The sequence below is a fragment of the Mobula hypostoma genome, chromosome 9, assembly GCF_963921235.1.
Source record: "Mobula hypostoma chromosome 9, sMobHyp1.1, whole genome shotgun sequence".
NCBI lineage: Eukaryota > Metazoa > Chordata > Chondrichthyes > Myliobatiformes > Myliobatidae > Mobula > Mobula hypostoma.
The window spans coordinates 100,153,717-100,166,247 of record NC_086105.1 but is presented as its reverse complement, the minus strand read 5'-3'; the positions used below and the strand labels follow the sequence as shown (position 1 = coordinate 100,166,247).

The following is a 12,531-nucleotide window of genomic DNA, read 5'->3' as shown; positions in this document are numbered from 1 at the left end:
ATGGTGAAATCATTCCTGAAGAATGAGACGTGGGTGTCAGGGTCTCAGTATCTTCTTCGGTCTGAAAGGGAATGGTCTGTGAATCATGATCGTTCTGGAGAACATCCACCAGAAGTCAAGAGGAGTGTTACAATGAATGCCATACTAATTGAAGAGGAGGTGGATGCAGTAACAAGTATAATGCATCATGTCCATTCTTGGACCTGTTTGAGGAAGGCAATGACCTGGATTCTTAGATTTAGGAACCTGCTCTTGTTCCTTAGTCGGAAGAGGAAGCAATTGAACATTGCTCTTGCTTAGTCTGACTTGGATAAAGAAAAGCAAGAGTATTCTTTGAAGAGAGAGATTGAGAAGGCCAAAGGTCAGATTGGCTGAGATTGTCTCTCAGTGGAGGAGCTCAGAAAGGCTGAAATGGAGATCATTGAGTTTTTCCAATGAAAGAGTTTTCCAGATGAATTCAATCACAAACAAGAGAAAATTTGCAGATGCTGGAAATCCAAGCAACACACACACAAAATGCTGGAGGAACTCAGCAGGCCAGGCAGCACCTATGGAAAAGAGTAAACAACTGACATTTCACACTAAGACCCTTCATCAGGACTGGTGAATTCTCAAGGTTGTAAAGGGGAGGAAGTGTGAAAAGGAACAGCTATATTTTCAAGCTCAATCCAGTACTTGAAGATGGTGTCTTGAGAGTTGGTGGACAGCTTAGTAAGGCAGCCATGTTATCATCCTGTTACACTGGCAAAGGATCTTCATATCTCAGACATCATTCTGTACATCAAGAGGTGGGACATGGTGGCTGTAACCATGTTATCCAGGTTGTGCCAAAAGTGCTGGATTCCCAGTGCTAATACAGGTATAAGAAGAATCCTGTCTAAGGATGTTGTTTGTCAATAGTTGTACACAGCTCCAGGATGCTAGCACATGGCAGGTCTACCTCTGGGCAGGGTCTCGACAGATGAACCTCTGTTTACGTATGTGGGAGTGGACTACTTTGGGCCTTTTGAGGTGAAGAGCAGGAGCACAGTGAAGAGGTATGAGATCATACTTACCTGCCTAGCTATACAAGCTGTTTACATCAGAGTGGCATCTCCTTCAGGCACAGATTCCTTTGTTAATGCCCTTCAATGCTTTATAGCAAGATGAGGACAGGTTCACGAACTGTGCTCTGATAATGCAAAAATTTTGTTGGAGCTGAGCGTGAGTTGCAAGAAGCCACTGAGAAGTGGAATCATTCACAGATCGGTGAAATCCTAACCCTAAACACCCCTCCCCCCCCCGGGCTGGTTCACATCACTGAGGAACATGGGAGAGATTGATCGGGTCTGTCTGAAACGTCCTCAGTTCCACCATGAAGGTACAGATTCTTGACGAGGAGGGTTTCCACATATTCCTTTGTGAAGTAGAGGCTATTATCAATTGTCGTCCAATTACTAAGGCTTCCTCTGATGCCAATGACTTGGAAGCACTAACACCCAACTTCTGAAAACCTCACCGTTCTTACCACCAGGAGCGTTCTAAAAGGAAGACAGGTCCAATACGCGTCAGACTTGTTTTGAAAATGGTGAGTCAAGGGATACTTACCACAGTTGAAGGAATGTCAGAAATGGTCAGGTGCAAAATGCAAGTTCCTGCCAGGAGACATCGTGCTTGTGATTGACAACACAGTGCCTCGAAACTCATGTATGGTGGGAAGAGTCATTTAGGTCTTTCCAGACAGAAGAGGATTTGTGCGGCAGGTGTGCATCAAGACCAAAACCAGCTGTGTGCACAGGCCTACAACCAAGATTTGTCTTCTACAGGAGGTAGAGGTTTGAGGAGCTACATTTCCGGAAACTTCATGACTTTGACTTGACTCACTGCCTTGACAGATTGTGGTGGTAAAGATCACTCTGTACTGGGCGAAGTGATGGTGACCTCTGTCTTAGATAACTGATATATGAGTTGACTGGAAGAAGAAAAAAGAAAGAAGAGATTTGTATAAATATTAAGATGTTTGTCCTTGAAATTTTAGTAATATGTAGTTGTAATAATTAGAGGCTGGGATGTAGGAGCCATATATCTATTTTCTATCCGTATTGTATTTTGTTATTTGAAATATTACAGAAAACTCTAGATCTAGATTCGAAAGACCTCTGCCTAATCAGAAATCTGTACTGGGAACAAACTGCCACTGTGAGAATAAAGGGAGAAGTGAGTCAATTTACAAATATCAAGTGAGGCATTAGCCAAGGGTGTGTTTTCTCCCTGATTTATTTAATGTGTACAGTGAAACAATATTACAAAAAATAAGAGACATCTTGGGAATCAAAGCTGGTGGTGAAAACATCAGTGATTTCAGATATGCAGATGACACTGTGTTAATTGCAAGTACGGAGGAAGAACTACAAAACTTAATTGATATAATTGTTGAAGAAAGTGCAAAAATGTGTCTATCTATCAATTGCAAAAAGACAGAATGTATGGTGATATTCAAAAAGAAGGAGAATCCTATCTGCAGGCTGAGAATAAATGAGGAAGACATAAAACAAGCACAGAACTTTTGCTACTTAGGAAGCTGGGTGACATCAGATGGCAGGTGTGACATAGACATCGAAAGAAGAATAGGGATGGCAAAAGACACCTTTACGAGAATGAAGAGTGTACTGAGCAATATCAAAATAGGCATGACAACCCACCTCAGAGTACTGAAATGTTACGTTTATCCAGTTATGTTATATGGCTCAGAATGTTGGACAGTATCTGGTAACATGAGGAAAGGAATTGTAACAGCAGAGATGTGGTTTTTGAGGAAGATGCAAAGAATATCATGGACGAAACAAATATCTAATGAGAATGTCATGAACAGAGCAAACACAAAAAGAGAAATAAAGTATGAGATCATGAAAAGGCGAGGTAACTTCACTGGACATGTGATTAGGAAAGAGGAGTTAGAATGCACGGTAATTATGAAAAAGATTGAAGGGAAGAAAGCAAGAGGAAGACAAAGACAAATGATGATGGAGACAGCAGCCAGAGAACTGGAAATGAATTGATCCACTTGACCCGAAACAGGAGCGTGTGGACCATGGCAGTCAAAGTTCAAACTGGGCATGGCACCTGATGATGATGATGATTGTATTTTGTGGCATGTTTATTATGGCAATTTGTCATGTGGGTTGGGGCATGGCAGAAGAAAATGAGTATAGTTACACTTGTTAGTTTTGTTTAGTTGAGAGGGGGTAAGCCTCAGGGTAATTTTTTGTTGTACGCTAATTTAGTTTGGCCTCTTAGTTAAGCTAGTTGGGAGGTTATTGGAACGTTAACTAGATTGTTATTAGACCACTTAAATACATATAGAATGCTAATTTGAATGCTGATTTGAATGCTAAGATTGCAATATCGTTAATTTAGTTTTGTTAGTTTTTTACCGCTACAAGATTGTTTGTCTTTGCTGGATTTGTAATAAAGGATCAAAAGTAGGTTTGTCAACTTTGGATCTTTGTTATTTTGGAAGCGCCTCGTACAGTACCAATATCGTGGCTCAGTCTCTCAGTGGTTATGGTTTGTTTTAAAGTAACCGCTACAGGAGAAGCAGGGAGGGCTATGGTCTGAGTGCAGGTCGATGGGACTGGGCAGATATGCACGCTATTTACATAATCCCTTCAGACACATTGCTGCCATATTCCTTTTAAACTCACTGAGGGCCTGCCTCCATGCTTGCTTTGAACTCACCTCATTCACTGGAGAGTGCTTTAAAACATTGCATAGCATTATAAAAAGTGAATTAAAGTGAGTTGGGATTTTCGTAGTCCCAAATATCAGCAGCCAGGGTTTCAGATTTTCGGAGTTTTATTGTAATTTTAAATAGTAGAGAGGTAGGGGAAGGACTGGATAGGGTAAAGTGAGGCCAGTGTCGCTCAGTTTACAGAGTTGCTTTGTTAATAGATAAATGAGAGCAGTTACAGAGAAGGAGATTGGTGTTGGTCCACATCAGCGCCAACCTCAGAAACAATCTAGACTACTTGGCACTTTGCATACAGGTACACAGAGGACACCATCTCCCTGTACTGCGTTCAGCTTTACATAACGTCAACAAGAATACATATGTCAAATTGGTATTCATAATTTACTGCTGAGCCTTCAACAAGATCACCTCTCGACCCCTGGATCTTGGCCTTAGGGCTCCATCTGCAACTGGCCTCCAGACTTCTGACCGGCAGAACTCAATCGTTTAGAATTGGTCATAACGTTTCATCCAGCCTGACCATTAAAACTGCTGCTCCCCAGGGTTGTGGGTGCTTACTTCCTTGCTCTGCTCTATGCATACTCATGGCTATTGGTCCAAATACAGTGCCACCTTAGTCATTAACATCGGCAATGATTCCCCTGTTACCGGCTGGATCGAAAACAATGATGAGATAGAGTATAAGAAGAGATCGTAAACCTTACGTCTTGTTGTCAGAACAACAACCTAACCCTTAGCATCAGCAGTATGAAAGATCTGGTGGTTGACCTAAGGAAGAACCAGTTCAAAGTTGGAGAGGAGAAGATGGCGGCACAACGCAGCTCGCAGCGGCCACTCCGGTGGTGATGTCTGTTATTTATCAAGTAGGGTGCCGTGCACAATCCTGATTTGATGGAGACGGGCATGAGAGCACGGAGGAACATCTGGTGAAACTTCTGAAATGCCTGCTTCGCTGCTGCTGCTACTGTGTGATCCGAAACCTCCAGAGGGGAAGGCCCCGAGTCCTTGGCTTTGCTTGTTGCTTGGTGGCCAGGGCGGGGTCAAAGCACTTGGCAGAGGATGGTGCTCAGTGCTCGGTGTTGAAGGACTGGTCGGAGGCTCAAAGTTTTCGGACAGACTCAGAGTCCACTGCGGTCGGGTGCTTCCAATGGTGCTGCATCGGCAAGTTTGCGGCGCTTGGAGGTTCATGGCAGGGAGAGTTTCTCCCTTCTACCGTCTGCATGAGATGATGAGGCTATCGGGACTTTGAGACTTCTTTTTTTACCATACCCATGGTCTGCTCTTTATCAAATTATGGTATTGCTTTGCACTGTTGTAACTATATGTTATAATTATGTGGTTTTGTCAGTTTTGGTCTTGGTTCGTCCTGTGTTTCTTGTGATATCATTCTGGAGGAACATTGTATCATTTTTTAATGCATGCATTTCTAAATGACAATAAACGAGGACTGAGTGTCCTCATAATCTAATCTAAAAAAGTTCAAAGTACAAACGTTTGTAAATTTATTATCTAAGTACCTATATGTTGCAATATACTTCCCTGAGATTTATTTTCTCCAGACATTTACAGGAAGAAATAAATACAACAGAATTTTTAAAACTGTACATAAAAAGACAAACAAGTCAAACTGTGCAGATAAAAATTAACACTGAAAACGAGTTGTAAAGTCTTTGAAAGTGAGCCTGTGGAAGGAGCACCAGGCCATTGTCTCCCACACCATCACCGACTTTATCCGCTCAGGGGATCTCCCATCCACTGCTACCAACCTTATAGTTCCCACACCCTGCACTTCCCGTTTCTACCTCCTACCCAAGATCCACAAACCTGCCTGTCCTGGCCGACCTATTGTCTCAGCTTGCTCCTGCCCCACCGAACTCGTTTCTGCATACCTCGACACAGTTTTATCACCCCTTGTTCAATCCCTTCCTACCTATGTTCGTGACACTTCTCACGCTCTTAAACTTTTCGATGATTTTAAGTTCCCTGGCCCCCACCGCTTTATTTTCACCATGGATGTCCAGTCCTTATATACTTCCATCCCCCATCAGGAAGGTCTCAAAGCTCTACGCTTCTTTTTGGATTCCAGACCTAATCAGTTCCCCTCTACCACCACTCTGCTCCGTCTAGTGGAATTAGTCCTTACTCTTAATAATTTCTCCTTCGGCTCCTCCCACTTCCTCCAAACTAAAGGTGTAGCTATGGGCACCCGTATGGGTCCTAGCTATGCCTGCCTTTTTGTTGGGTTTGTGGAACAATCCATGTTCCGTGCCTATTCTGGTATCTGTCCCCCACTTTTCCTTCGCTACATCGACGACTGCATTGGCGCTGCTTCCTGCACGCATGCAGAACTCGTTGACTTTATTAACTTTGCCTCCAACTTTCACCCCGCCCTCAAGTTTACCTGGTCCATTTCCGACACCTCCCTCCCCTTTCTAGATCTTTCTGTCTCTGTCTCTGGAGACAGCTTATCCACTGATGTCTACTATAAGCCTACTGACTCTCACAGCTATCTGGACTATTCCTCTTCTCACCCTGTCTCTTGCAAAAACGCCATCCCCTTCTTGCAATTCCTCCGTCTCCGCCGCATCTGCTCTCAGGATGAGGCTTTTCATTCTAGGACGAGGGAGATGTCTTCCTTTTTTAAAGAAAGGGGCTTCCCTTCCTCCACTATCAACTCTGCTCTTAAACACATCTCCCCCATTTCACGTACATCTGCTCTCACTCCATCCTCCTGCCACCCCACTAGGAATAGGGTTCCCCTGGTCCTCACCTACCACCCCACCAGCCTCCGGATCCAACATATTATTCTCCGTAACTTCCGCCACCTCCAACGGGATCCCACCACTAAGCACATCTTTCCCTCCCCCCCCTGCATTCCGCAGGGATCGCTCCCTACATTCGTCCCCCCCATCCCTCCCCACTGATCTCCCTCCTGGCACTTATCCGTGTAAGCGGAACAAGTGCTACACATGCCCTTACACTTCCTCCCTTACCACCATTCAGGGCCCCAAACAGTCCTTCCAGGTGAGGCATCACTTCACCTGTGAGTCGACTGGGGTGATATACTGCGTCCGGTGCTCCCGATGTGGCCTTTTATATATTGGCGAGACCCGACGCAGACTGGGAGACCGCTTCGCTGAACATCTACGCTCTGTCCGCCAGAGAAAGCAGGATCTCCCAGTGGCCACACATTTTAATTCCACATCCCATTCCCATTCTGACATGTCTGTCCACGGCCTCCTCTACTGTAAAGATGAAGCCACACTCAGGTTGGAGGAACAACACCTTATATTCCGTCTGGGTAGCCTCCAACCTGATGGTATGAACATCGACTTCTCTAACTTCCGCTAAGGCCCCACCTCCCCCTCGTACCCTATCTGTTACTTATTTTTATGCACACATTCTTTCTCTCACTCTCCTTTTTCTCCCTCTGTCCCTCTGAATATACCTCTTGCCCATCCTCTGGGTCGCCCCCCCCCCGTCTTTCTTCCCGGACCTCCTGTCCCATGATCCTCTCGTATCCCCTTTTGCCTATCACCTGTCCAGCTCTCGGCTCTATCCCTCCCCCTCCTATCTTCTCCTATCATTTTGGATCTCCCTCTCCCCCTCCAACTTTCAAATCCCTTACTCACTCTTCCTTCAGTTAGTCCTGACGAAGGGTCTTGGCCTGAAACGTCGACTGTACCTCTTCCTACAGATGCTGCCTGGCCTGCTGCATTCACCAGCAACTTTGATGTGTGTTGCTTGAATTTCCAGCATCTGCAGAATTCCTGTTTGCTGTGGATTGTAGAATCAGTTTAGAGCTTTGCCGAGTGAAGTTATCTATGCTGGCTCAGGAGCCTGGTGATTGAAGGGTAATAACTGTTCCTGAACCTGGAGGTGTGGGACCTGAGGCTTCTGTAGCTCTTGCCCAATGGTTTCAGGTTCAGATTCAGATTAATTTATTCATCACGTGCACATTGAAACTTACAGTGAAACATCATTTGGTAGTAGTGAGAGGGGGATGTGGCTCAGATGATGGATGCTGCTTTCTTGTGGCAGTGCTCCATGTAAATATACTCAAATGGTGGGGAGGGCTTTGCCTGTGATGGACTGGGCTGTAGCCATCACTTTCCTGGGCTCCGGTGTTTCCGTACCAGGCCATGATACAACCAGTTAGGTTACTCTCCACTGTGCATCAGTAGAAGTTTGTCAAAGTTTTTGCTGACATGCTGAATCTACATGAACCTCTAATAAAGTAGAGGCACTCTCGTGCCATCTTTGTGATGACACTTGTACGCTGGTTCGAGGATGGGATCCTCTGATATGTTCCAACTCCAAGGAATTTAGAGCCACTGAGATTCTCCACCTCTGTTCCCTAATGAGGACAGACTCATGGACCTCCGGCTTCTTCCTCCTGTAGCTGATAATCAGCTCCTTGGCTTTGCTTACGTTGAGTGAGAGGTTGTTGTTGTCGCACCATTCAACCGGATTTTCTATATGTCGATTTGTCACCGCCTCATCATCAGTGATGTCACCAGCAAGCTTAAGTGTAGCATTGGGTGCGTACTTCACCACGCAGTCATAAGTATAAAGTGAGTAGAGAAGTGGGGTAAGCACACAGCCCTGTGTTGTGTAAGCACACACCTGTGCTGCTGGTGAGCCTAGAGGAGAAGTTTTTGCCTATCCATATTAACTGGGATCTACCAGTGAGGAAATCGAGGATCCTGTTGAACAGGGAGGGTACCAAAGTCCAGATTTTAGAGCTTTCAAAGTGAGGATAGTGTTGAATACTGAGCCGTAGTCAATGAAGAGCATCCTGGTGTATGCATTTTCATTGTCCAAATGTTCCAGAACTGATCGAAGAGCCAATGAAATTGTTGTCAATGGCATCGATTGTTGACTTGTTGCGACGACAGGAAAATAGGAGCCGATCCAGATGCTGCTCAGGCTGGGGAGACGAGCACAATGCTGTCCTCATCAACTGAGCTGCTGGAGAGATGGTCAACAGCTTCAAGTTCAGAGGCATCCATACCAACAGCAACCTCACCTAGTCCCTCTGATACAGGATCAAGAAAACACATCAGCATATTTACTTCCCTAGGCATCTGCAAAGATTCTACTTGCCCACGAGGAGTCTCTCAGCCTTCTATCGATGCGCTATAGCAAATATCCTGATGGGTTGTACCTCAGTCTGGTAGGGCGACTGCTCTGCTCCGGACCAATGGATCATGCAGAGAATGGTAGTAACAGCTCATTCCATCATAGTCTTACTTCTTTCTTGTATCCATTTCATCCTCACTGTGCATTGCCTCAGGAAGGCTGATAGTATTGTCAGCAAAGCCTGCCCCCCCCCCAACTATTCCCTTTTCTCATTTTTATCTTCTGGGGGAGGATAAAGAAGCTTAAATGCCTGGATGTCCGGACTTTGGAACAGTCTCTTCCTTACTGTTCCAATCAGGGCTTTCACATAGTGCTGCCATGTTCTTGTTCTCTTAGTTCTGCCCCTCTGTTTTCCGTCATTGTCAGTTTAGCAAGACTTCAGACTGCACTACAATCTTTGCACCGCTTGATGCACTATCAATTACTCCAAAAGACTGGAAGTAGAGTAAATACTGAAAGGCTTTTATTAACAGTAAAATGGACCCATGTCCATGCTGAGTATCTGCCCCTGGACTGAGAGGAGGAGCAATGGCACAATCACCTTTATTCAGGGATCTGTGGGAGGAGCCACAGGAGCAGTCAGCAGAGGGACGTGTCCAGACAGGTAACCCAGTTACAACATATATACATGGTTTACCACACCACTCATGTATTTATTGTTACCCTGTTTGCTGTTTACTTTGAAAGCTTCACACACAAAAGGAATTTCATTGCACCCTGGTGTATTTAACAATAAGCTAATCTAATACAATCCAATTCCAATATAAAGCTGTGAGATGCTGTGAAGCTTTGCTCTGGAGTTGGAAGAGATATCTTCATAATCATTATAACTTATTATTGTGACACTTTCTGCAGGAGCTGAAGGTCAATTTCTCATTGAAGGAGGTACAGTCCTCACTAACTGAACGATTGGGTCCCAGTAACAGCCATCCATACGTTGAGATTAAACTGGGGGACCTGATGTCTCAAGAAATAATGCAACTTCAGCTTGACCAGGTATGGGAAAGTTGTGTGAGAACATTGATTGTCTACAAATAATTAGATATAGAAGCAAATCTACTCCTTCCATAATGCGTGTCCGTCACCTAAGGCAAGGTCCTTTAAAATCTGTCCGGCTCATCCAGAAGTGAATCTGATTACATGAAGGATGCAGGATATTAAAGGAGAAATGCTATCTCCTCTCCCCGCTCCACACCAACCCCCGCCCCCCAAGATCAGCCTGGGCCGATGCAGACTTTTCAAGACAAGTCTCCAAAATGGTCACTCCTTGAGAGGAGAATTTTTGTGGCTTTCTTATGTGCACTGCTATACTTTAATGCAAACACAGTAACCCTCCCCCCACCCCCCCCCCCGCCGCCTGAACAAATGGTACAAAATCTAATCATCTATGCAAGTCACATGATGGAGATGTAGGGAAAATATTCTTTCTTCCGCTCGGAAGGTGCGAAGGCGCAGTCCCGTTAGTGCAGTGGGGCTAGGCTCGCAGTGATTTTTTAATGGGAACACTAGCAGAAGAATAAACTACAAAACTTTGCCTGCTCAGATTTTTAGTATTCATAATGTCAAGTCAGGAATTATAGAAATTTAGTGAGCAGAAGGTTACTATCTGGTCTGTGCTGGCTCTTTGGTATAGCAGTTGTACCTGGAAAAAGGAACAGAAATGAAAGATGACTATGCTCTCAGGACGTGATGACTTGCCTTCGAAGATGTTGAAAGTGGTGGCACTGGAAATGCACCAGCTGCATCCAGAATCATACGAGCCACCACTGCATAGTTTCATGGGGATGGAGAATAAGTTTTAGCATTGTCAGTGTTTACATCTCATAAATGGATAAGGAACAAACATTTCAGAAACAAAAATGGGTCTGCAGAACCTTTATGAGTAAAATTGAACTATTGTTTTGCGACCATTGTGATTCAAAGCCCCACTGGAGACACTGATTGCATGCTCACTTCCATAGATATCATTTGGGGGTAGTTTTTATGACAGAAAAAAAATGCCATAGCAAATGAAAGTCCTGTTGAAAATTTGGGAGACAAATTTCTCAATAGGCTCTTAACACGTAGAAATAGGCATGGTGTTGTTCTTCTCTAGACAGGCTTTCTCTTCAACCGAATAGCACTCTTTAGCTTTGCTTTTCTGGGAAGGAGTGGCCAGGCTGTTACTATTTTACCAGTAGAGAGGTCCAGTCCAAATCCCGTTTACTGAGAGCATTGTGAAGCCCTGGCTGGCAGCTGCTCACTCATGGCAGGTCCTGTTTTGAATTCCTCAACAAAGACTCATTGCTATGAAGACATGCTAAAAAAGTAATGAAACATTTAATTTCCAAAGATGCTGCACACTATCAGCAAACCGGAGTATCACACCTTGCCTGATGGAGTCGCAGAGTGTGTGATCTGATTCTGCTGTGGCATAGCACAGTGTATGCATCAGTAATTGCGAAGGAACCATTGTCCACAAGAAAAGCTCGGCCAATTGAGAGCAACCTACTGCAGCTTCTTTGACTCCTCATGGAATTCAAAGTACTAGAAGAGTGAACTGATTGGAAAGTTAGTCCGTGGAACAACTAAAACTGATAGGGAATAGAGAAGCCTTTCAAAGGCTCAGTGGGCAATTCATCAGCAAGATCTTTGCAAGTGACGTTAGTTTCTCAAGTTAGGAATGGAAAGGATGTACCGCTACTTGCAAGATGCCGATTGGTGTGCAAATGCACAAGTGTGGAAAATGAAGAGGACAGAACCTAATGCTGCACACTCCACACGTGACGACCCTACCAGCAATTGCTCTTCAAGCTTGTGTACAAAGGTGGCCTGTGTCATGTGTACTTCAGAAGAGTGTTCCAGCCATAACAGTGTCACTTTGAGATAAATGGAGTTAACATACAGTTCATTCCTGTTCTAATAAAATAATGGAACAGCTTAAAGGACTGAATAGCCTTTTTAGGATGCATCGTGATGGGGCCTCTGTTAACCACCTGATATGTTCTCCTGCAGGGTCTGGAAATGTGCCGAGTTACAGCCATGCACATGGAGGCGATGCTATTGGCCCGAGAGAAGAGGCTGACCCTCCCACCCAGCGAGATTACCTTGCTCTGAAATGGCCCTCGTTTAGCCAGTGGATCCGAAAATAGGAACTGCACCCTCATCACTTCATCAGGCCGTAAAATGAACATGTGAACACTCCAAAAATAAACATGTCATCTGTTACATTATAGAAGATAAGATATTAAATATCAAAGAAATGTAAAAGCAAGACTGTCAACCTCAATATAAATAACTGAAAATAAATATTTTTTAAATTTTTAGCTGTCAAATATTGGTACAGTGAAAAAGTGCAATAGTACAACATCACTTGTTGAAGGTATATTTTGAATATGTCCGTTGAAATAGGAATATAACTTTGAGTCTACAACAGCTTCTATCTATTACGAGTTCTATATTTACACCCAATCTCTATATTTTTAAATAGAATTGAAAGACTTGGTGCATGCATTGTTTCAGTAAATGTGGTATATTTTTATAAAACTAGAGTTGAATCATCTACTAAATATTTGTATTAATTTCAACAGGATCCAAAAAAATTACTTTTGTTTTGTATAATTTATTGCATAAATGCATTTAATCACTTGTTGTTTTTTGAGAACACGGAGAAGAACTGC

The 12,531-nt window shown here is 44.0% G+C and overlaps 1 protein-coding gene across 1 annotated transcript in view; it reads left to right on the top strand.

Moving 5' to 3' along the window:
• myo15aa (myosin XVAa) overlaps positions 1–12,531 on the top strand; it is a 215,240-nt gene extending 202,709 nt beyond the window's left edge. Inside the window, exons 61-62 of the mRNA XM_063059557.1 lie at positions 9,728–9,868; positions 11,867–12,531. Of these exons, the coding sequence (XP_062915627.1) occupies positions 9,728–9,868; positions 11,867–11,968 (243 nt within the window). The 3' untranslated portion in view covers positions 11,969–12,531. The remainder of the gene's footprint in view (positions 1–9,727; positions 9,869–11,866) is intronic.